Here is a 24,971-nt window from a genome sequence, read left to right as displayed (position 1 = left end):
CTAAAGAATTTTTATAACCACCTTCCAACCTGATTCCATTCCCTAACAGGTCCACTCCTCTCCAACCCCAAGGCGAATTCCCAACATTCCCTTGCTCTCGTATTCCTTCCCTGGGATTCACAGACTTTCCCAAGGAGGTACCAAGCCTGTACCAAATCCCAACCTTTTTCCTGCGTTAGGGAATTCAACAGTATTTCAGCCAAATCCACTTGATGTGATTCGAGGTATATTTTGGATAAACCTATGATGGCTGATGAATGATCTGGTCTGATCAAGAGGGATTTAACGAATGACGATTCAGCTTGATTATCCGTTGGTTTACTTTCACCTTCTCCTTCGTTATCGTTGGTGGTCGTAGAACTGGAAGGATTCTGTTTATTGATCACTTGATGATACATTCCCAACTGAACCCAAACATCTGGATTCTCAGGATCTAAAACCTCAGCTTCTTCGATAGCCACCAGACACTGCTCGAGTTTACCCCATCGTCTGAACGTCGCTGCAGACATCAACCACAGATTCGACAGTATCCTAGATTCAGCGGGCGTACGTCCATGTTCTTCCATAGTGGGCTGTTGGATAGGTGGAGGAGGAGGTAAGATCGTTCGAGAGGATGGAGCATAGTTCCTAAAATGAGAATGAATAGCAGTAGGTGCTAATGACTGAGCTGCCGAAGCCGATCTCTCCCTGACACCCTGCTGTTGAATCGTGGGTGAAGTGGATGATAATCTCCTTATACTACTTGGTCTAGACACAGGTGCGGAAATTGGCTGAGTTGTACCCTGTACTTGAGCTTGTCCTTGACCAGGTACATGTAGATGTTTCTTTGATCGAACAGAAAGACTTCTCCTTCGGGACTTTCCGTCTTCCCCTTCAGGGATGACTAGCGCACCGGCATTACTAAGTTGAGGAGTGGGAGTGGGTGAAGGGGATGGTGAGGGTGATTGAACCGTTATTGGTGGTTTCTCAGAAATTGGCGGAGCAAGGGAAATAGCGTTTGGCTGAGGTTTCTCAGTCATGGGTGTTGGAGGTTGAACTAGGTAGTACAAACAAATACTGTTAACCGCATATCGACAGACCGATGAACATAAGACACACGTCACACTCACCAGAGACAACACCACCATCATTCACTCCCACACTGACAAAGCTCCCACCCAAATCCTCCACTTTCTCACCTTCCGTACCTGGCAGAGCGGTCAGACTACTAGAGCTAGCCACAGATTTCATCCCATTCGATTTCCCAAATCCAGTCGAATATCCTAGTTTCTTTCTGTTCTTCCCCGATCTAGCAGAGAAGAAAGCGAACAATTCCTGCTGTTTCAACATCGCTAATTCTGGTCCTTGGATTTTCTCTATGATCACATTCAGGGTCATTCGAAGTCTGATAACATGTTCTAACCTTGCTGATTTACTCAATGGTGTCACTTTAGGTGGAGAAATGGATAAATGAGGGAAAGACCCATCTTCATTGATAAGTGAGCTTGCCGCTGTACCGTTCCCATGGCCAGTAGTGGAAGAAGGGTTGGTCGGTGTAGGAGGTTGTACCGCGAAATCCCTCGATTCAACTTCATTCTCACCTACTAAATCCTCTTGACTCGATGAGATCTCTTCATCCGCTTCCCACACGCTTATTCCAGCTTCGCAAGCCTTGAGCGCACCTTCCCAATCCCTCCTAGCGGTCAATAATAACGCCAACAGATGCCACGCTTGGACATTGGTAGGGTCCATCTCGAGTGACGAACGTATACTTTGAGTCGCAGCGTCGATCGATCGAGCTTCCGATTGACAATGAGCCAAATGATAGTAGCCGGAAGAAGAAGGGAAGAGATCGATAGCAGCTGTCAAGTGATTGATAGCTTGAGCTTGGTACGTGGGTCTCTCGATTGTGTCGGCGGTGTGCACTGCTAACCCCATTCTTACTATACCTTTGGCTTCTTCGATCCTAGCTTTCAACTCATCCGTCACACCAATTTCGATCCCCCCAGTCGTATTAAGAACATCGCCAGCTAAGACCACATATCTCCAAGCATCTTCGATCTCACCCAGATCTCTCGCTAAGAGCCTCGCACCAGCTAAGAGAGTCTCGATGAATTGCTTATCACTATCAATCTCACTTTCAGCTCCAATCTGGCCCTTTTGTTCTTCAGACGTATTGGAACCTTCCAACTGTTTCTTTATCTGTTCAGGCGAAGCTGCATCTTCATTGGTAGGTCTTCGTTTGAGTTGCAAGGACACTTCAGGTTGTTGAGTCTCTCTCGCCTTCAGTACCAACTGGACATACAGCTCAAACACCCTTTTAGCATCCAGCGAATCTCCTATATCCGCTAATAAATGTGTGAGGTGTCGTAGAATAGTCTGAGATTGGAATGTCAAAGTCATAGACCACCATAATACCGATATGACCTCTCTGCCCAATTCAGCGGATTTACTGTATAAGCTTACAGCCAATTCGCTAAATTCAGTTACAGGGCGATTTATCGATCCTGCTCTCGGGAATGACGTGGTAGATTGGAGTAATGTGCGTCCTTGATGGATGGCCTCGATCACCTCTTTTGTCCACAATGCACGAGCAGATGTAGTCGATGGTACGATGGTGGAATAGAGGAGCGGTGATTCCGAAGGAGGTTGGCGAGGAGAAGGATAAGAGGATTCCAACGCTCTGAGGTAAAGAGACAGCATTCGTTGCCTTTGTATTGGGCGGAAGCTTGGAGGCCACGAAGAGCTGAAAGCGTGGTACGTACGTAAGATCCGTAAAGTATTTTGAGAGTCTTGAGTAGTTGAATGAGGCTGTCGAGCTGAGAGAACAGCAGCACGTGTTAAGGCCGTAGATATCCAGCGATATACTTCGCGCTGGGGATCAAAAGTCGCTTTGGGTGATGTTTGGTTGGAGAGGTAAGTTGGTGTTGGTAAGTTATATGAAGATAAGGATTGTAACAGGGGTATTGTAAGGAGGTAAGACTGTATGGATTTCTGATAATCTGGATTCTGTGCTAATTCATAGGACAGTCCTAAGGAAGTAGGTATATTAGAGCGGCATACACCTGAATTGAAAATCGGCGACATACCTTGTAGACATCTTGCGCGTATCCTCTCCAAGACAGCAGAATCACCTTGTACCGCTCCAAATCGATTTTCACTACTCCAATCTATACCTTCATATATCTTCAGTACATCCTCGTGAGACCCAAGAGCATGCAGATGATATGCCAAGATGAATTTTGCAGACTATATTGACGATATCAGCAAATACACGTGCGTGGAAGGAACAAGGTAGCTCACGGTAGTCTCAGCGCTGGACAATTTCCCGCTTGTTATCAAACCTTCCAAGCTCTTTGTGCCCTCTTTGACTTCCTCTACACCCTCAGGACTGACCCCATTCCACCACAAGTTCCCTTCCGCCCACCCTCTTGTATCATCCGTCTCATCACCATCTAAATCACCCGAACTGAGATAGCTCGCTTTAGACGAAGTTCCAACATCCGATGGACGTATCGTACTTGTTCCACTTCCTGTGATCGACGAAGAAGAGGCATCTGGAATATCCAGCGAAGCTTTCTTACGATGTCGTAAGTGTGGGTGTGGGATATGTACGAAAGATGAGTGAGATCCTGTATTGGCTGTACCGGCCGAATCATTGGATGAATTACTTGATCCTGGCGCTTCGTTAATTACGGATGAACCGGCTTGTGTGGAGGACACTGTGAGATAGCCCGAGGATGAGGTGGTAGAGTGAGAGGTTGAGGAGAGGTATAGTAGTGATATATCGCGAAGAAGATGTATCAAAGAGGTATCTATATCGGGTTCAAGATTGTTAGCTGGATAGTCAAGATTTCGATATCTATCGATTTAGCTGCCAAGAGATATACACTGCATGGACATGTCTACTCACTACCACCGGTATGTTTCCCCCACTTTCTTACTAGTTCACCCCAGCTCAGCTCAGTCTTGTTGGGTGCATGACCCGGATTTGATTCTGCCCAAGCACCTCGGAGTAAAGCGGCTGTGAGAGAGGTATTGTAATGGACCCCTTTCGGACTTGGAGCAGCGGATGCTGAGGTCGACATGATGATAGTTAGATAACAAGCACTCGTGAGGGGACGCTATGGGCCCTCGTGCTGCTGCTGATGCCTATACAGCTAGATGTGTCAAGATATGAATGAACCGATGGATAGATGGATGGACGAGGGGACTGCGCGGACTGACTATGTACTCTATGATGATGCAAGTCAAGCTAGAGCTGAAATTGCCAAGGGTTTATATTACGTAATACTCCTCCCCCCACATCTCCAGCCAGGATCTCTGGCTCGACTCGTACCAGGGAAAAGTCAAAAGTTGGATGCAAACCAAGTTGACAACATTATAGCACGGAGCATCATATCAAATAGTCAACCCCTCCCCTCTACAGCCTTGCAACTGGCATTGACGAGCCCACAGCGCTAGTCATACAAAATGGTAGCTACCACCGGGTCAGTCGTACAATCTCAGTTCATACGTGTCATACTGACGACATCCACCTCATGTAGCCTGGCGATACCTACCAAAACCAACGGTAACCTCCCTTCATCATCTTCACATTCATTCTCCAAATCACCACCATCCTATATGGAATACACATCTTCGGCACCTTTTCCCCCGACGTCGGCCAAACATGATGATAACGAGGATATACCTTCACATCTGTACGAGAAATTACCGGATCATTATCTGAAGGTAAACGGGAAGGGACAGAAAGTACCGGATTATCTCAAGATGATCTTGATGTGTGAGCTAGTATCTTCAACATAACTCGAAGATTGATGTATAGCTGACCATTAGGTTATCGTTCATGGATATAGCTAAAGTATACTCTGCTCCGCTGAATTTGAAAGAAACGCCTCTGACATATGCTGTCAACCTCTCTGCGAAACTTGGTAATGAGGTAAGTAGCAACTTCCATGATTGACCATATCGCTGAGATAGCTAATCAATATGATGAATCTTCTAGATCTGGCTGAAACGTGAAGACCTCCATCCTGTGTTCTCGTTCAAAATCAGGGGTGCATATAACATGATGGCTTCATTGACCGAGGAGGAGAAGAAGAAAGGTGTAGTGACATGTAGTGCTGGTGAGTGCCTGACTTCCAGTCCCTCATGTTCTCCCATGATGAAGTGCATTGATGTAATAATGCTTTGTCTGCATCTGTAGGAAATCATGCTCAAGGAGTAGCCTTATCCGGACATTCACTCAATATCCCGGCAACAGTCGTCATGCCAGTCTCCACCCCATCTATCAAATGGAGAAACGTCCAGCGTCTAGGAGCTCAAGTAGTCCTTCATGGAAGGGATTTTGACGAAGCCAAAGCTGAATGCAGTAGATTAGAAAAAGAAGGTGGTCTAACATTCATACCTCCCTTCGATGACCCTTACGTTGTAGCTGGACAGGGAACCATCGCAATGGAGATCTGTCGACAGATAAGCGATGCAGATAAGATATCAGGTATATTCGGTGCAGTAGGTGGAGGAGGTATGATAGCTGGTATATCATCTTATATCAAGCGAGTTGCAGCTCCTTCAGTAGCTGTATACGGAGTAGAAACTGTTGATGGGGACGCTATGGATAGAAGTTTGAAAAAAGGTAAAAGGGTGTTGTTAGATGAAGTTGGACCTTTTGCGGATGGTACAGCCGTGAGAATCGTTGGTGAAGAACCATTCAGAGTGTGTAAGGAGAACCTAGATGGGGTGGTATTGGTGAATAATGATGAGATCTGTGCGGCGATAAAAGACGTATTCGAAGGTGAGTGATCAGCCACTATTATGTACACATATCGGCGCAATTTACTGGATGTCTATGGGAGGATTGATTCTGAACTAATCAAATGCCTATCGAGCTGCAAAGAAATACAAACTAATTTTCCTTGCTCCTTTCGCTCATAGAGACCCGTTCGATTCCCGAACCCTCTGGAGCTCTTGCCCTAGCAGGTCTCAAAGCCCACATCTCACGTAATAACCTTGTAGGAGCCAACAAGCGATTTGTATCTGTCGTCTCAGGGGGTAATATGAACTTTGGTAGATTGAGATTTGTAGCTGAACGAGCGGAGATCGGTGAGAGGAGAGAAGTGTTGATCAGTATAAGAGTGGCTGAGAAACCTGGGTCGTGAGTCGCTTCAAATCCTCCAACCTTCTTTATGCCGCTGACGCAATCACTTCTTATGTCCAAAGCTTCCTAAAGTTCCATTCTCTTCTTGGAGATCGAGCCGTCACCGAATTCACCTACCGTTATTCCTCCCCCTCAACAGGGTATATCATCTGCTCGTTCATCCTTTCCTGCGCGTCATCGTCGGCGACTGGACCAACACCCGAAGCGAGACAGAAAGAAATCAATGAATTGTTCGAGAAATTCAAGCAAGAAGGGATAGAAGCTACTGATCTGTCAGAAGATGAATTCTCGAAATCGCATGTTAGACATCTGGTAGGTGGGAGAAGTGGGGTAGAAGACGAGAGGTTATTTAGGTTTGGTAAGTGATCGTCTCCACTTAATGGCATACTGCCGCAATCATCTCGATGCGATCCTGCTGTGCTTGCCTTTTTGCAATTCTTCATCTTGCTCGTCCTGTACTACATCGTCAAAATCTTCTTTCGCTTCTCCAGCTATCACTGTCATCCAATCTCGCTCACGACGTTAAAAATATTGCTAATCATTCTTTGTCTCCCTCGCAGAATTCCCGGAAAGACCAGGAGCTTTAGGTAATTTCTTGAAAGGTATGAAATCAGATTGGAATATATCGATGTTCCATTATCGAAATCATGGAGCGGGTGAGTGAACTTCATTCCCTCGACCTACACTTCGAATTTGTAAAGCGTAAATTGAAGAGAATCATTGTTAATTCACCATCCGTCGTATTCACTTAGATGTCGGCAAGGTACTTATCGGTATACAAGTGCCCAAAAACTCTTATGACGCGTTTGGTGAATTCCTGAACGATCTCGGATATGTCTATGTGGAAGAGACGCAGAATCCTGCATACACTTCCCTGTTGAGGACTCAAGCATAGCATTGTTCGCGTTCACTTAATCTGGGAGATATGGTATAGATGGATACAAGTCGCAGGTTGGGTTTCATCTTGGTAGTAGCAGAATAGACAACATGATGTGGGAGAGGATAGTTGTAAGATATGCAATAGTGCTACCACTCGTTCTCATGTATGTGTACCATCACACTTGAGTCGCTGTCGTCAATGTCGCATTAAATAGTCTCATCGCCATCACTCTCACCGTTCGCACCAGGAATGTGCCACGTGACAGATTGTTTACCCCGCGTTTTGACGACCGACATCGGGTTGTTCGAGAGATGATCCAGTCCAAAAAACAATGTCACCTATACACTATATATTGTACGTGAATCACTAATAGCTCACGAACCTGGTGATACACCCAGTGCCAGCACAATGCCAAAACCAGTAACGATAACCTACACCCTTTATCCTTCCATCACCTCCAACACAGGTAACAACCATCACCTCCAACAGATCCATAACCTTGCCATAGAAGGTATAAAACGACACCTACCGCTTAGAAACCTACATTGGAAATCTTCCACTCGGACTTCACTCAGAACTATACAAGAAGTGAATATACAGCTATGCGAATTGAGCGAAGTTAGCAGTTCGCTCGTTGGCGCTGGAGGAGCAGGGGGGAGTAGTGTATTGGATAGTCCGTTGGTTAATCTTTGTTTGGTAGTCTGTGAGGTGAGTGAATACCGTCTTCACCATTTGAAGGTGTCGAATCTCCAGAGACCGTATGAACCAGGAGATACAAATGTATCCTGATTGCTCCAAGCTTGATAGAGAAATTAACTTGTGTCTTGATTTTTACAGGACGCAGACGTGTACAAGAACCAAACTCGCTCATTCATCCGCGATTGGCTTTCACTCCTAGCAGCAAGACGTACACCTCATGCACCATTGATCGTACTGATAAATCCACCGAATCCATCTGGACAATCGGCCTCCACTAGTGGGAAGAGCGTATGGGGTAAAGATAAAGGTGTTCTGGGGAAGTTGAAAACGGATTTTAATGTTGGGAAGAGAGATAGGTGAGTTGACATATCAAATCCCAGTCTTCATATACACCTTGCTATTGCTGGACTACTCTAACAGTATATCGAATCACCTCTCCGATCTGGGAATTTACTAATAATTCTTCAAATCCTCTCGAACAGATGCGTCCAGCTCAACCTTCCTCCACCAGGTACACACGATCCAGCAGCATGGCCAGAACTGATCAACAAGCTCAAAGAATCTTTGGTATCGGCTTTTGACTCCGCTATCATCGAGCGTGAGGAGGAAGTGAAAAGAGGTGAAAGTCAGCGGTTGAACGTAGGGTGGAATTTCTGTACTTGGTTCTTGTTAAAGGTAAGTGGGGCAATCCATATCACTTTAACCTCCATCTTATCTCCATCCGGAAGTTGTCCATTGCAACAATCTAACTTACTGACTTTCACGAACTTTGCTTCTCAAAGGAATCACTCGCCAACTCTTTCGAATCCGTCAACCTCCCTGAAGACTCCCTAATAATTTATGAAGAGCTCGAAGCGTCCTTCTTCCAAGTCCTCAAAGAACAGAACCTGAACTGGTACGGTCTATCCAAACTTGGCGGTACTCACCCAGGCGACGACTCCCTACCTACATTAGATACCACTTCGAAACCTTATCGAGAGCTTATAAGGAATAGTCAGATTAGTATATTTGATTTTAGGATCTATCTATTTGCGAGACAAGGGCAACTGTTAGGTAAATTAGGGAGGATAACCGAAGTTGCGAAAAGGGGACAGTGGTTCGTTGCTAGTTTGACTAGAAGGTTGAGAGAAGCTGAGGTAAGTTACTCATTATTCTTCTGTTTTGAGACTTGGGCTACATCGATGGTATCAGAAGGACAAGTCCTTCGTACATGTCATGCTCAGGAGTGGGCGATGAGAATGGGAGTACTGATTTTGACACATGCCATCCTGTGTAGGACTCCCTTGCTGAACACTTCATCGAATCGTGGACATATACCGCATGTATGGACATAGTATCAAAATGCGACACTTGGTCAAGGATAGATAGACCCAATGGCGATTACTCAGGTCTGGTAGCGTACGAATCAGCTAGATCAGAATTGTTGGATATTGCTCGTATACAAGTAGGTTTGGTTTCAGATCACTTTCCTGCTTAGTCACTCAAATTCTATGGAGAAAAATGTCCGAGAATCCAGCGCTGACCCGACATAACGCTGACATCGTTGATCAGGTCGAGCGAATAGGCGTTTCATCGGGACACTTACCACCCATATATCCTTTCAAACCCGGTTCATCACCCTATGGCAATCTCGCGGAAGAAGAAAGTGTCTTGTTCGAATCTTCTTCTAATGGGATATCAGATGATGAGGAACTACAACATACACCTATTACCTCGACACATCCTACTTCCGAAGAAAGACCGGTCTTGTCCAACGAACAACTCATAGATGCTCAAAGGGATAAAGACAACTGTAGATCGTTATATTTAGGATTGACAAATAAGACTATAAAAGCTTATCAATCCTGTGGGAAAGTCAATTCGGTTATTAGGTTGAAAGCGGATTTGGCGGCTTTGGCTTTGTGAGTGAAACCTTGGCTTCACATTGTGTTTATTCCATTCGTATGGCTATTCCGGGAGTGGTAACACATGTAGGAAACTTCTATATATCCACACCATTGTACAAATCAGTCAACTAGTAAATATGGGACTGACAATATTTTGGGTGACGCAGATACACCGAACAATGGGTTGAAGCCTACGACCTCTCTCGAGAACTAGCCAAAGATTGCGCGGAGATCCTGACTTGGGATCCAATATCAAAGTTCGCTTTGGAGGGTGCTTTACAGGCTCATAGAGAATTAGGTAGAGAGAAAGATGAAGATTGGGAGAATCTCGCTTTGGCTTATCTTAGAGTGTGTGCTTTGGTGGCTACTACCTCGTTGAGGGAGGAGGGAGAAGAGGAAGATGATCTTGCAGAGTTAGGGGATGCGGTTATCGGGTTGAAGGAATCTGAAAACGAACAAGAAGGTATGTCAACTCCATTATGGATACCTTGCGGATAGCTGATCATATGATATAATCGTATAGTGGAAGGTCATAAAGCTTTCATGGTCAGATTGATATCTGATGAAGCGAATCATGAAGAAGGGGATGATCAGACCTCCTTGAAGGCAGAGGTTACCAATGTACTACCTATAGTCAGTATTCGTGCGCTTGCGATGGCTCCCCTAAGCTGATTCGTCCTTCCTTGTACAGCCAGTGCAAGTTGACAATAGCTCGTTTGAACTTACAGATACTCACGGAGAAGTGATCACCTTCTCAAGTGATGGACAGACACTTCAGCCAGGATCAAATATCATTAAAGCATTTTGTTCGGTGAGCTGTTGGATATAGGGCCTCGGTCCATTCACGAGCTGACACGGTTACTTCCCGCAGACATCGACTCAAGGCTTGTATACTTTACAGACCGCTACCATAGTAATCGGTTCAATTAGCTTTATATATAGCAAATACGAAGAAGGGTCTCTACTGAGAGTCAAGCGGAATGCTCAAGGTGTGGAAGCTAATTTGAGAATGCCATATGCTAGTGAGTCTTTCTCGAAACCTTATCTGTTGGTTGAGACAGGTCAGCAGAAATCGCTGATACAGAGCAAATACTAGTCAAACTTGATGAGGACCCCAAAGTAGTGGTGGAGGTAAAAGCAGGCATGGTGGAAATGAAGAATGTCAGAGTTGGATTAAGATCATTGATCGGAGAAGTCACGTATCTCCTACATGATGCTGAATATGGAGGCAAGGGTGAGCATTGTCTAGCATTCAATCTAGGTGCATCGATCGGAATGTTGACTGGTTATCGTATCATAGATCTCTCGTTAAACGGCACTGGCCTTATTGAAATAGGCGATATCAGCGCTGAAGATGTGGTAATAACCATTCCGTATGCCGGAATACCGCAAGGGGAACATGCCAAGGTATGTTTGCAGACTTGTCGACTCAGTTTAAATGACCGCGTCCCACGATTCAGCAGAAATTGATAGTTTGACAACCAGGCTCAAATCATCATACAATATGATACTTCGTCAGGCCCGAGAGAATGGATAGACAATCAAGTGGTTTTCATGGGATTGCCATTGACCGTGAATGTGCAAGATTTCTTCAGACCCGATTGGTAAGTCTGCAATACAACATTTGTATACTGCAAAGTGGGAAATCGATGAGTCGAGATCGAAGCTGACGAATTGCTGTAGCCTATTGTCTCATTTCACGATCGCTTCCGATGGAAGAGAGTATCTGCGTATAGCTTCTGTAAAGCTAACTCCACCTGAAGAAGCGGGATATGAGATCCAGGCTGGTCGGGAAGATTGGAAGGAGAGTGTGGTGAGTTAATATACACCTAACATTGATGAGATAAAGCAGCTCATTCTCTCGTATCAAAATAGACCATTACGCCCAATCAGCCACTTTCATGCCTGTTCAAAGTGAAGCAAAAAGAGAAACATGATGGTAAGCCGGCAATTGCTTGAGATGCTATTACCAGCTGACATGTTAGTGATGACATCAGATGGAGCGGTGTTAAGGTTGAAGATACGCTATCGAAGTTTAGAAGAAGGTCAGTTTCGCCTTTCGCCTTTGCAGCCCCTTGTTGCCTCTTAAAGCTGACTATGACTACCAATCTTGTAGAAGTCCGCCTGGCCATTGAGAATGCTTTTGCGAAATTACCATCGAAAACCCGCGATACCTTAAGAGTATTGACGAGAGAATGGGCAAATGACAGAGGGAAGTGGCTGAAACCGTATCTTTTGGGTACGTCGCTAGCTGAGACGTTGGCGGAAATGTTGAAGTCGAGGCAGGTCGAAGGGCTTGAAGAGTTCCTGAAGGTAAAGAGCAATTCGTTACGTCTATGCTGAACATCAGAAGCTGATGGTTGACATCATAGGCTATAACAAGTCACGAAGAGCAAGTATGGCGTATGTTGGAAATCCCAGTTGACGTACCTCAGCATCGTGTAAGTGATAGTTTGACCAAAAATCTGTTATACCTCGGATACTAATCATACATATTTGTTATACAGCTATTAACGACCATACGAATGACTCCCTCAAACTCTTCGAATCAGATATACGAAGGTCGTGCAATCAACGTTAAACTGTCTTTATCAACTTCATTCACTTGGTCTGGGAATCATGGCAAAGATGATAAGAGATTGGTATTTGATATTCAGAATAATGAAGATTGGTTGGTTGTAGGCAAGAAGAAGGGATATTACTTGGCTGATGTGAGTGTAAAGTTTACTTTCACTTTGAGCATTTCGATATAGAAAATTGATTCTGATAAATTATCTATCCAAATAGCCTGATACACCTGAGGAACAAGAGATAATTCTCATACCCATGAGATCAGGTAAACTATTCCTACCAACAGTCATTATCCAACTTCTATCGGCCCCCACAAATGCACCATATCAAGGACAAGCAAGGTCACAGATGGACAACGACGACTTGCTATGTGAGACATATTTCGAAAATGCCGCGGAGTATATTACGGTCCTACCTGCAAAGAAGGAGATGAATTGTTTTATACCTGTTCCGATAAATGGTGAAGCATGGGAAGGTGAAAGGGTTTAAGAACGAGATAGGAGACCTGGTTAGAAGCACCTATATTGCACTATGTACAACGAAAGGAATGACAATAACGAACGATCATAAATGTCAAATGACAATGCATGTTGATATGTAATGGCACAGCGCAAGTACAAGTACAAAAGAAAAAAAGAATGAAACGATAGAGATATGTACAGAGACAACAAAAAATATCAAACAAACCACTGAAAGTACCGCATCAAATCAAAGCAAATTCATAATGTTACTATGTCTCAACGGTCAGACTACCATCGACTCAATACTTCTTCGACGTAACTTCCCACCAATGCGAGATCATGATATTGTGCGACTGTAAGTTATTACGAAACGATTCATTAGTTGTCGTCCTTGTTTTGCAGCTCAAGGCTCAAGCTGAGTTCAACTTACCACTCTTGATCATCTTCAGTTTGTTTTTCATTTCATTCTTGTTCAAAGAAGATTTGAAAGAACCTCCACAGTGGCACGTAGCTGCCAAATTATCAGATTTCGACGATGAACATTTCATGCAGATTACCTATTCAAAATGAACATCAAGAATGTAATCAGCTATCACTCTTTTCATCACGAAAAATTATGCAGGATAATGAAAACTCACATCTTGTGTCTGATAAGACGTAATCATCTTCGATATCATCTCAATTAGAGGTTGTTCGATTTGGAACTTGTCATATTCCGAATCACATTTCTAAGGAACAAACTTGAGATATCAATATCTACTTTTGGGCATGGCCCATCGCAAGGATTCGCATTTTCACTCACATGACAAACCCAATTCTTCCTTGGGGGATCTAACATCTCCCCCGTTGATACATCAAAACTAGGTAATCTATCTGGATCCCTACAGAGATCAATATCTCTAAGGGAATTACATTTCTTACAAATGATCATATTGATCTGTAAGTTATCACAGAAGGGGTTCTTGAATTGGGCATTTTGTGAAAATTCTTTCACCCCTACTAGATCTAACAAGTTTTTTCTCAAAATTTGAATTTCGATCAGATGTTCTGAAGAAGCTAACGAATAAACTTCTGTAATTGATTTGATCAATTCCAAAGTCGGGTTGAGTTTTTCACCTTCTGATGTGGATATTCGTGACCCAGGTAATAAAGGGAATAGTAGCGATTCCGCTTTTTCTTCATCCACATGAGCCATTGCCTGTCGTTTCTTCACGGCAGCCACATCCGCTAATAGCTTTCTGGTCAAGATTTGAGTTATAGATCTCGATCCAGCAGATTTCTCTTTTTCTTTCGCAGGGTTGATAGTCGATGTATTTTCACCTGGTAGATCTATGTTCAAATTATGTATGACTTTCAGTGGTGCCCTTTCATCGTACGAGGTTCGTTTGGCAGTATAAAGTTGGTAAATGAACTGAGCGACGTTTCGTTCGAATATTGGTTGAAGTATACCAGGTAGGAAAGATTGGATATTCCAGTCCATGCTGATCTCGAATTTGGACGGTGGCGGATCTCTTGAAGAAGCAATCTCAGGGGGTACTTTGACACCGCCGAAATTGGCTATATCCATCCATGCTAGGTAATTCCAGAATTGAGTGACGTCGATGACCAGATGTCTGAATAGTTCTTGTGAGTTGGCAGCTGTCACAAGGTACTTGGCAAACGCATAGGCACTTCCAGCATCAGGTTTGGTAGTCAACAGGAATATCCTATTGAAATCGGCGTAAACCACTGAAGTCCCTAATCTTTTGAATTCAGCTAATAATTGTAAGAATGTCTTTCGCATCAACCCATGTAAGAATCGCTGTAAGGCAGGTTCAAACATGTTACTTGCTGATGAACTGATCCACCTCCAGAATTGGTCTACTACCAGATCCGCTGGTGTTGAGTAGATACCTTTGACGTGAGCTCGGGCTTTATCGAGGAACCATGATCTAACCATTGATTTGAGTACACCGAATGTCTGAGTCGATAGTACAGCATCGCCAAGCATGACGGATGTGTTGGCTGTTCCTTTCGCATATTCATCTAGGTTATGAGATGCCGAATCAAATGCGAGTGAACCCGCACCAGAACCTTCCATCTCGTTGACCAAGGCAGATTGAAGTACAGCATTAATAGCGAGATCGGCAATTTCCATTTCGAGCACAACAGAAGAGTAACACCCTTTAGTTGACATTCGGGGTGTGACGAGCTCTTCACTTAAATTAGCGTCTTCTTCAGATCCACCAAGATCAGGTCGGGAAGAAGCAGACCACCAGAGAACCATATCTTGCTGCTTTAGCCGTCGGGCGAATTCGATGTCGGCAAGGAAGATAGGAGCATCCTGGCCAAGATTCTACATGGCATCACAAGTACAGCAAAGTCAGTTGAAGATCAGTAGCGAGAAGGGATCTATGCAACTCACTCCTACAGGAACATCGTAATGAGCAGCTATCTCAATTTGGTCTTTGATCCATCCAGACAATTTCAAGTACTGATTAATCATCCTTCTGGAAGTCTGCACTAACCAACCCAAACTGGGTTTCTCATCATTTCCTTTGAATGTTATGAATGGGAATTCCGAGAAGACTGGTGAAGCAACTTGATAATAAGAATGTTCAAATGGTGAGCAGAGGGTAATCACATTCAGACCATGTCTAATACTTTGAAGATCTTTTGATAATTGTCTCAAAGCCGATAATTCATTCTTGTAGTAATTAGTGATAAACTCGATCGTTTCCGGATAGGCGAATATACCCTTTGATGCTTTATCCACTCGATCGGTATACCATCTTGCAGGATTTGGTAATCTCTCTGGAGTTCTTGAGCTATCGACGATGTAGACTCTGACTGCTGAACCAGGCGAGAAAAGAGCAATGAGATGTCTAGAATTGAAAGTAGCGTGATATAGGAAGTGATATTTGATACCTTTCCCTTCATCGAGGTATTTATGTCTGATCACACTCATTCCTGGTTTCTCTAGTTCTGAGAGGTCGAATCCTCTATCTAGACCTCTGTTCAATCCACCTAAGGAAGTCTTCTTGAGCGTACAGCTGGTACCGAACTGAAGTAACGCTCTAACCACCAGGGGCACTTGCAATTCATATGCTCCATCGACATTGGGATTATTGATCATACTTGAGAAGTGAGATTCACCCTCCACAAATAAAGCTTCATCTACCAAAAGCTTGAAAAGATGACGCGCAGCTTGACCTCTAGGTAAGACCCTAGCAACAGACGTAGCCTCGTATCGATCTGAAAAGGTACCGTCCACAGGTAAAGTCTTAAAGTTGAGGTAGAACTCCCTTGGTATCCTCAGTCGAACAGATTGGAAAGTCCCATCTATTGCTAACCATAATCTAAATTCACCCGGTCGGTTGGTAGAAGCAATCTGAATGATATCCCATTGTCTCGAAGCCAAATTGATAGATTTCGTTCGCAACATCGAAGAAACTGTACCATCCTGTCTTGTACCTTGTTTTCGTAGTCGGGCACGTTCAATCCGTTGTTTTCGCCATTGATCTTTCATTACTCTGATATATCCAGAATAGTCTTCCGTAGGATCAGGAGCAGGTTCAGGTGTTTTCTCCCTGACCACTTTCTTCTTTTTGACTACTGCCATCTTCGGTCCGGTCTTGGTCTTACCCATATCCTCTATGTCGCCATTGGCCACAGCGGTAGTCTTCATCTTGGCAAACATATCTGTAAGTTTATGTTGCTGGAACTTATCTTCTTTGGCTGCTACTCGCTTGAACAACCAATCTGGATGTCTGATTCTCGGTACTGGATTGGCTACTTTTTGTAACGCGGCAGGGATTGTGATCAATTTCTGAATGACCGAGCCTAGTCGCTCCGTATAATAAGCCCAATCTAAGATAGTTCTCAAGTCGAAATCTGTAAGACTATTATCTTTCAACCATTTTTTCAAGAAGTGTCGTTTAACAGGTTCTTCGGCAGTGAAGATGGCTACAGGTATTGCCCGTTCTGTTACTGGAGCGCCATTGGGTTTGGCGGAAATGATAAATCGACAAGATAAACCTTTATCCTTCACCATCTGCTCACCCAAGAACTCGGCTAACCGTCGGGCAGTGCTGATTGAGGTGGACTTTTGGGTACCGTACTCCGCTAACGTCTTCGACATGCTTCTATTCTCGGCAATCAAATCGACCAGTTCGTCGTCGTGTAAGGAGGAAGCTTTGGATTGTAAGATATCAAGCCATTGATCTGCCACTTCAGCTACAGCAGCATAACATTCTTCGGTCGTTGATCCTAGCAAGAATTTATCGAATATCTGAGATTGGAAAATCTTGATCAATTGCAATTCACCTCTCCTTTTCACTTCGAATCCTTTCAATTCAGCTAACGATCCATCAGGGTTGAATACGGCATATCGTTTTTTGAGCAGTTTATCCTCTTCTTTCGATGAAGGTAAAATCATCGCTTTGTAGGGACCATCCAATTCGAAGAAAATACTATTCTCTTTCCTAACTTCGTATTTCCCAGTCTCCTTATCTACCAATTCGTGATATTGATGATTCGTGAATTTGGCATGAACAAGGTGGTTCAACATGGTACATGGGTAAGAGACACCGAAAGTCTTTCCATTCTTGAGCTTGAACCTGAAGTCTTCTGGGAATACACCAGGAAGCATACACCAAATACCATCTGTATCCAATTCTAATGGTCGACCTATCTGTTCCACTAACTGACGAGCCATCTGAATAATTGAAGCTCCGGTCAGACAAGTGATACCGGCCATCTCCATAGAGTACCATCTAGCTCCTTTTCTCATCACATAACCGTAGAAAGAGTTCAGAATACACTTGTGAGCCAACTGAAGGGAATCATACAGCACGATCATCTTCTTGGCTTCGTCTACTGCACTGACAGCACCACCTTCCTCAAATGCTTTATCGAGGTTTTTCTTCCATGTCTTGTGTAAACCCTTATATTCGTATCGTCGATCTCGGAAAGCTCGTACAGTGTCGATATAGAACGAGTTTTCACGCTGGCAGATGATAGAGGTCTTTGTGACAATCTTGGTTTCGTGAGTCTTCTTGTATACCTTTCGCGAATAGTCACCTAGACGTTTGTGTATTAAAGCTGACTGATCGCCCTGAGGCAGATCGATGAACCGCCTTCTTGGACCATTGGGGTGTTTCGGGGGAAACATCTCTTGTTCTAGAGCGTATCTGACCATATTGACCTCGTCTCGCTTAGCAGGGAAGTATTCACCTCTCCATGCCCATTCTAACCTTCTATCACAGGTCTTGTCCGGTCTGTTGTAATCACAAACAGCACATGCAGCTTCGTCCTTCATCGAATCCGGTTGTAGACGATTGGACAACATGATGTTGGGGTACATCGCAGCGACATCCAGATGATATATCAGAGGTTTGTCCATTCGGTTTGGGTTATCTCGCATCAGCTCCAAGGCCGACTGAATCTGGTCTTTGACTTCATCGTAGTTATCTACATCTTCGAGCTTGAGGTTCCCTTCTTCCACCAACGAGAACTGTAGAGCCGCGTCCAGATCGTCGATCAGCTGCTGACAGGCACTGGGCTCCATCTTGAAGTGTGTTGGTATATCGCTTCTAAACACACCAGCTTCTAAAGCTTCGACGTGACCACCAACATACGTTTCCGAGGCGAGCAAATGGCCTTCGTATGTGGCTCCATGAGGGTCTTCATGCCGATTGGGCATGATGATATGCGCCTGATAGGCTTCAACCTATGCAGACCGGTCAGTATTGTACATGGATAGTAAGCATAACATACCATCAACAAAGTTTCACATAAAGTTCCACTTCCCTTTCTCAACACTTCGTCCGGATTCAAGGGAATGATGTTACACAGTGAGAAGATGAAGGGATGAACGTATTTCATATAAAGATAATATGTCGCAACAGCATCGGAGACGGAATACTGAGCGAGACTGTGAGGCTGCTCAATCGCATATCTGTTGGATTCATCAGCGAGGATGACGTTTGCGATGGATATGACCATCACCGTTGAGACTTACGGTGTCATAAGCTCAGGATCCAATTCTGTAGGGTTATATCCCAATTTCGCTTTGGTGACCGCTTTGAGACCTTGACTTCCTTGAGGTAGGTATGAATCCCTTTTCACCCATCTATTCTTTAAATGTCAGCTTACAGCCGCCATAAATTACCTTTGACGTGAGGAGACGTACCTGAAACAATCCATATGCATCGTTGCTCTGGATTTATACTCATTTTCGATATCTGGTCTGAAACCTATCTCATCATACATGCTTATACCATGTATCTTGGCTCGCACATCGACAAAGGGGAAATCGAAACTGTCTCCGTTATAAGTGACCATGACAGTAGGTTTAGAATCTCGGATATGCTCGAACCAGCGCCGTATCACTGCGGGCTGGAGGAAGGGATGGTCAGCTACAGCTACAGCTAGAACTGACTTCATCTGGTCAAAGCAGCTCACCTCATCCGGTTCATTGAAGATGGTGAACTCTCCAGGATATTCTTCCTTCGGTGTATATTCGAAATCCTCTATATCTTCCGCTACAATTTCCCTATTCGTTATGAGGTATCCTTGACCATCTATCATATACGATATCATCATGATTTGATCTGTCTGTTGATCTGGAAATTTCAAGGGTTGTTTTGTCGTTTCGATATCATAAGCCATGACAACTGGTTCCGCTCGCTTGACCAATGATGTTATACGTTCCAAACTTATTATACCCGTATGTGATGTGACAGTATACCATAAACCGACTCGAACGTCTACCCAGCAGATCATAGTAAGTTATCGACCATCAACGAGGTAGTAGTGGAAAATGGAACTTACCAAGATCAATGGCTACTCGTAGGTAATAATTAATATCATGTTCCCTTATATCTATTATACATTCTGCTGGTTCCTTATCTCGTCTCTTACGACCTTCGTCTTCGGCACCCCAAGCTTTACCTTCCTGGTCATCTCCATTACCGTTCATAGCGTTCTCCGCACCAACCACATCGGCGTACGCATCTACAGCTGTGAACTTTGCCGAATTGGCTTCTGCTAATGGCAGTATCTCTCGACGTATCGACTGAAGGTCTGCTGTATTGTGAAAGAATAGTTTGAGGAATATCGGTGGAGCTGACAACAGATGATTTGGCTGAATGGCAAGAGATTAGTCAGTATCAGTCTCTAAATGACCTTCACACTGAAGATGTATCTGTAAATCCTGCTCACCAAACTAAGATCCCATTTCTTCTCCCTTTCCACACGTATCAGTATCCCCTCGAAACGTTTTAGCAGCCATTCTTCCACTATAGTCTCTGACCCAGCCTACGGATTGTGATCATCAGCTGCTACTCTCAGTATTGAGGCATCATAGGATTTCATAGCTGCCAGTGGCGTTACTCACTCGACATGTCACGTAGAAATACGGTTCGTACGGTATCGTAGCTTTGAACATTCCTCCGTCATCCTGGATGAAATAGAAATCCACTGCTGCTAAACCACCAGAATGCGTCGAGCTCTGTATCAATGTCTATATGGCGTTCAGGCATCAATTACTGTTCGTACTTCGTGATTTGATTGGAAGCCCCATGTCTCTTCTCAGGTTGCAAATCCGTCAACTCACCTGATGCATATTAACCAACCAACCGATCTTCTTCTCTCCATCAGCTCTTGAGCTCTCAAATCGCCAGAATCCCAGTTTCTCATCTATCTCATCTTGTATCTTCACCTCTTCGAACTTCTCGGCGGCGGCAGTTCCATCATCCTCTCGTTTGGGTGCAGGTCGGTCGATACCATACGCTACTCCCCCTCCACGTCCGGATCGTTTTTTACCTGTAAATCGGGTATTTGACCCACCTCCGCCTCTTCCTCTTCCTCTGAATGATCCTCTCGATGACATATTGATACAAGGTACAGGGGTATGCTGAGGAATGAAGAACCAGAAGAGAAGAGGGAAAGTGATCTTTTGAGCAGTACTGGAGTGATCATTGACGAATGGATGAACATGAGTTGAAATGGCAAAACGCGAAATCAGGAATCCAACCATCACTCAGGGAAAACACGCGTCGCGTTGATCCCAACACACGCGATCAGCTAATGTTCTCATAATGGCAGGTGCACGGGATTCATGCTATGGGTGATGGGAAGTGAACATGAAGAATGTACATGATGCTAAGTATAGATTATTTATATGAGTCTGTGGTATCGAGCTTATCAGATTTCCCCTCGTCCGAATCGTCTACAACGTTCATTCCATTTCTCGGCAATCTTCAGAGCCTGCACTGTCTTCTCTGACGTTGATGTGTAAGGACTTAAGTATCGGTTATACCATTCTTGTCCTGGTATTTGCCATGGTATATGGACGATGAAGCTGAGATCTTGGCATCTCCCGGTAGACTGAAGGCCATTGACATGACGGGTACCACCCATGTTGGATTCAGGTTGGATAACCTATCCCAGAGTGTCACATTCGGATTCCCACCTCTGTCGCCATTAAGAAAGCAATCTTTACCCATTTTCTCCAACGCCTTTCCACCCATTTGTCTATCATCTAAATTCGAAGCCAATTCCAACCATTTCCAAGGTGATGCGTCCATCAGACTTTGCAGTCTATCCTTCAACACACCAATAACACCTTCTGATATCTCGTATTTCTCGCATAGCTCGATAAGCGCAAATGTGTCTTCCAAATTGCTGATCGGACCTATGGGTTGCGCAGAGCTGAGGATAGAAATGAACATTTCTAAAACTTCTTCGCTTGCTTCTATGTAGATGGCTTTGGCAAGAGCGTCTCGATAATGTTCATCGAATTCATTATTCGACGTGGAGAGATCAGCATGGGGTTGAGGAATGTTGAGTGCAGTTGCGAAGATTTGACTGATAGCAGTATGAGAAGCATCAGGGTCGGTCCAGCTCGAATTAGTATCGACTAGGTCATCTGATCTACAGACCACTCGGATGACACTATTTTTCCAACATGACAAGGTTTTTTGACTTACCTAGATAGGAGAGTTTCTCTAAATACGGCAAAATGTAAATTCTCAGCGGATACCAGGATAACCTGTTGAGGAGAGCTGAATTTGTAAATGGGGTGGAACTTATGCTGCTGGGTAGACATCTTAGCCTTTGCGTTGCATAAGTGTGTGATTCTGACAGACAGGCAAACAGAAATCGGATGCGAGTTTCTTGTCAGAAGGATCCATATCACACACAGTTGTGCGTCGATGCACCTCAGGTCAGGGTCGAAAGATGATCTGTGCTACACATTCGGGGGCTCCTCCGCGACCCACCGAATAAAACTACATGTACCGTACCGTACATGATACAGATATGCATGACTATCAATACGGTATCCAGATATCCGATGTATGCCCCAATCCTATAAATCCCAACAAACATGATGATATGATATGTATGTGTATACAGTCTCAAAGTAATGGTATGAACTAGTTATAGATGTGATAGATTAGATTAAATTCAATATAAGATATGTCCTACCCCTTCCAACTTGTCTAGTGTGAACTCGGTCCACCAACGATTTTGACCTCACAGAGGTACTAATCATCACTCTTCAAAAGGCCTTCTTAATTTCAAAAGGCGACCTCAATTCCTCTAACAATCCATTCCTCTTCGGCACCACCACGCTCAATCCATTCCCACCGAACTTCATCCCAGCAATAGCTTTCTGTCTCTTATTCTCCCTGTCTCTATCTGTACTGGCACTCAAACAAGTCATCGATAAACTACTTCCAAAAGCAGGTCCGGGTCTACCCGAACTGGTGCCAGGTCCAGAATCAGATAAAGATCGATTAAGAGGTATTGGTCTCAAACTCCGTTTTAACCCTCCACCCGGCAATGAGATCCCGTTGTTGTGATTCAACGACATCGATCGCGTGTTCATGGGTGAACTTCCGGTAAAAGGTAATTTGAGAGGTAACGATCCCAAAGACAAATTTGAGAACGCTTCTGAAGGTGATGTCGATCGATCTCTGGGTAAAGCAGATCGATGGGGGAAAGTTGAGTGTTCAGGCGAATCGACAGTTAGTGTTATAGATGGTGCTTCTCCTCTTGTAGGGGGCTGGACGATTGGAGGTGGATTCATCGGCGTGGAAGATACAATTGGAGTGGAACATTGTGAACCTAAGGGTCCAGGTTGTAGCAATCCAGAGAAAGTTTGGTTGACAGGTGTAATAGGATTCTCCTCCAGCATATCTACCTCCAGTAATACCGCTCCATTAGTCTCGGCTTCTTCTGATTGACCGGATATTGATGAAGGTGGAGAAGAATGTAGAGTCGATGCTGGGCTCGATACCGATCTGTGCATTTCCGGTCTAACGATGCGAGTAGGCGAATATGATTCAGGTCGGGATTCGCTATCGATATCGTCCAATGCGAAATCATCGACATCCCCATTGCCGGTAGCTTTGGAATGTTCCCTAGCGAAATCTTCCGAGGTGAACGATCGGCCCCTCTGCAAGAGTGAGGCAGGTCGAGGGAGGTATGCGGATGGTGCAGAGAAAGGGAAAGGTTTTCGGACAGTCGTTGGAAGGTTGAATGAAAACGTCAAAGCTAAGGAAGAATACATTTAGCAGAAATAACAGTGATGCTTTCAGACCAACAGAGGACTTACGAGACGAGAGCCCAGAACCAGAATGAAGCACCTCATTCTCACCTTGAGCGTTGACCTGCAAATTGCTCGACAGTCTGGACGGGGAAAAACGTAATCATCAGCAATCGGTAATCGTGGTCTCAAGCAATGATATCAACGGTTGGATTCATGTCTGCATCAATACTCACCTCAGAGCCTCTTGGAACGTCTGCGGTTTCTCATCCCCATACAGACTATCCATACTATGTTGTTGTCTATTCATCTTCTGACCTCCAGATCCAGTCGCACACAGTACCGCCAATCTTGGTCGTTGAGGCTTCATCACTGCGTCTCCCCTTTCCTCCTGGGAAGGTAAAGGTATTATCGAATCTGATTCTTGCCTCCTATGACCACCGATACTCTCCATACTTTCCTTTCTAGCTAGATTGAATAATCTCTGTCGAGTAGAATGCCATGTATGTTTCCATCTCATACCAGATTGAGGTACGATACCCGTTGGAGTCATATCCTCATTGACAGATAAGTTAACGCCAGCGGCGGAGGCGGAAGCGGAAAATGTGAATCCGTCATTGTCTATCGAAGGTGATTTACGAGTTTCGCTATTTATCAGATGGGTAGTTATCTCGTCGAGGGCACTGGGAGGTGGAAGTGTACCGGGTGGGTAGGCTGTTCGTAAAGCTCTAGGTGGGTGGGCGAGATACTATCGTCATGCAAATACAAAACGGTCAGCTTGAGATATTTCAACGATTCGTTTCGTTCTTCAGCTATACTCACACTCTGTAATAAACCATCTTCCTCTTCGGTCCACTCCTCTTGATCCACTTGCTTCTCACCCAAAACAATCTCCAGAGGCTTCATATCGAATGAGGGTGTATCGGGAGTCATGACCATCGGACCCTGCTCGAAAGGTAATGGAGTGAATGGATTGGGTGTATGGGGTGTATGAACATCTTCCACCATCAAGAGACTGTCCTCGAATCATCAGCTCAGATTCTCGAATAGAAGACAGAGCATCAAATCGCAGATGAAATACAACTCACGAAGATTTCGTTCCGGGAAGGGTTAGGGAAGGTAAATTGGGTCTTCGAGTTTGTAAAGGCATTATAACTAACTTCTACCGAGTATTGACGGGAGTGGGTGGTCGTTGGGTTTGTTGTGGTGTCACAGTCAGATATTTGGGAGAGGGCGATCGACGTCCGTATCCTACTTTGTAGATGAAATCTCCTCTTTCTAGATCGCCTTCTTTCTTTATAATATCTCAACTCTGCTCTACGAACCAAAGGTCGTTATGTGCGCAGAAGGGAGGCTGTGGTTTGTCCAGTCGTCAAGAAATGAGATAAACAACTAAACAAGATGATGAAATTTCAATATCGACCAACTATCTATGGGTATAAGATTGAAAATGACGGTTGATGTTGAAAAATATGGCGTATTATGCGTATTCAATACGTTTCGATATCGTCTGAGAAAGATATTGGTCCCTTCCGCTCGCTCCTACACGTTCAGATTACTGGGCTAGTCGGTACAAAGTGTACACTTATGATTACTATTGTTATTCGCTGTAGTTAGATTATACTCGAAAGTCTTGAAGCAGAGAATTGCGGAGACGACGAATGAAGATATAGCGGAACCGATTAAGATAAGGGGAACCGAACAATTGATAAAAATTCAATTTTATCTATAAGGAGTACGTATGTAGCAATAAAAGACCATGGGGAGAAGGAAGAGTCCGTCGACGTGAATTTGGTGTTGT

At 44.3% G+C, this 24,971-nt stretch overlaps 6 protein-coding genes across 6 annotated transcripts; 2 read left to right on the top strand and 4 right to left on the bottom strand.

Moving 5' to 3' along the window:
• Positions 1-11: 11 nt before the first annotated feature.
• On the bottom strand, positions 12-4,067 carry L199_000712 (uncharacterized protein; the record flags this gene model as incomplete). The annotated part of the gene is made up of 5 exons (XM_064886476.1): positions 12-1,036; positions 1,110-3,011; positions 3,069-3,228; positions 3,283-3,794; positions 3,893-4,067. 5 exons carry the CDS (start codon positions 4,065-4,067, stop codon positions 12-14), a joined length of 3,774 nt encoding a protein of 1,257 aa, XP_064742548.1.
• Positions 4,068-4,452: 385 nt separating this feature from the next.
• Positions 4,453-7,034, top strand: L199_000711 (threonine ammonia-lyase, biosynthetic; the record flags this gene model as incomplete). The annotated part of the gene is made up of 9 exons (XM_064886475.1): positions 4,453-4,469; positions 4,527-4,765; positions 4,839-4,921; positions 4,988-5,108; positions 5,189-5,776; positions 5,917-6,136; positions 6,202-6,497; positions 6,700-6,795; positions 6,892-7,034. The coding sequence occupies 9 exons, from the start codon at positions 4,453-4,455 to the stop codon at positions 7,032-7,034; spliced, it is 1,803 nt and encodes a 600-aa protein (XP_064742547.1).
• Positions 7,035-7,427: 393 nt separating this feature from the next.
• Positions 7,428-12,664, top strand: L199_000710 (uncharacterized protein; the record flags this gene model as incomplete). Its single annotated transcript, XM_064886474.1, has 20 exons — positions 7,428-7,727; positions 7,857-8,074; positions 8,201-8,393; positions 8,501-8,854; positions 8,995-9,162; positions 9,270-9,619; positions 9,772-10,067; positions 10,128-10,237; positions 10,296-10,415; positions 10,476-10,593; positions 10,701-10,838; positions 10,905-11,011; positions 11,090-11,208; positions 11,288-11,417; positions 11,480-11,543; positions 11,602-11,649; positions 11,721-11,917; positions 11,977-12,045; positions 12,112-12,315; positions 12,392-12,664. 20 exons carry the CDS (start codon positions 7,428-7,430, stop codon positions 12,662-12,664), a joined length of 3,576 nt encoding a protein of 1,191 aa, XP_064742546.1.
• Positions 12,665-12,924: 260 nt separating this feature from the next.
• On the bottom strand, positions 12,925-20,509 carry L199_000709 (DNA polymerase epsilon catalytic subunit A; the record flags this gene model as incomplete). Its single annotated transcript, XM_064886473.1, has 13 exons — positions 12,925-12,989; positions 13,067-13,193; positions 13,275-13,364; positions 13,439-14,971; positions 15,041-18,346; positions 18,394-18,574; positions 18,638-18,748; positions 18,809-19,014; positions 19,081-19,385; positions 19,450-19,762; positions 19,840-19,935; positions 20,015-20,140; positions 20,234-20,509. 13 exons carry the CDS (start codon positions 20,507-20,509, stop codon positions 12,925-12,927), a joined length of 6,735 nt encoding a protein of 2,244 aa, XP_064742545.1.
• Positions 20,510-20,823: 314 nt separating this feature from the next.
• On the bottom strand, positions 20,824-21,727 carry L199_000708 (uncharacterized protein; the record flags this gene model as incomplete). Its single annotated transcript, XM_064886472.1, has 3 exons — positions 20,824-20,891; positions 20,939-21,486; positions 21,609-21,727. The coding sequence occupies 3 exons, from the start codon at positions 21,725-21,727 to the stop codon at positions 20,824-20,826; spliced, it is 735 nt and encodes a 244-aa protein (XP_064742544.1).
• A 453-nt stretch (positions 21,728-22,180) lies between these two features.
• L199_000707 (uncharacterized protein) lies at positions 22,181-24,320 on the bottom strand (the record flags this gene model as incomplete). The annotated part of the gene is made up of 5 exons (XM_064886471.1): positions 22,181-23,178; positions 23,240-23,313; positions 23,407-23,918; positions 23,993-24,185; positions 24,259-24,320. The coding sequence occupies 5 exons, from the start codon at positions 24,318-24,320 to the stop codon at positions 22,181-22,183; spliced, it is 1,839 nt and encodes a 612-aa protein (XP_064742543.1).
• Between the last annotated feature and the right edge of the window lie 651 nt (positions 24,321-24,971).

This window comes from Kwoniella botswanensis, chromosome 1 (genome assembly GCF_036426115.1).
Source record: "Kwoniella botswanensis chromosome 1, complete sequence".
Lineage (NCBI taxonomy): Eukaryota > Fungi > Basidiomycota > Tremellomycetes > Tremellales > Cryptococcaceae > Kwoniella > Kwoniella botswanensis.
The sequence above is the reverse complement of the archived record's forward strand: the minus strand, read 5'-3'. Positions and strand labels throughout refer to the sequence as shown.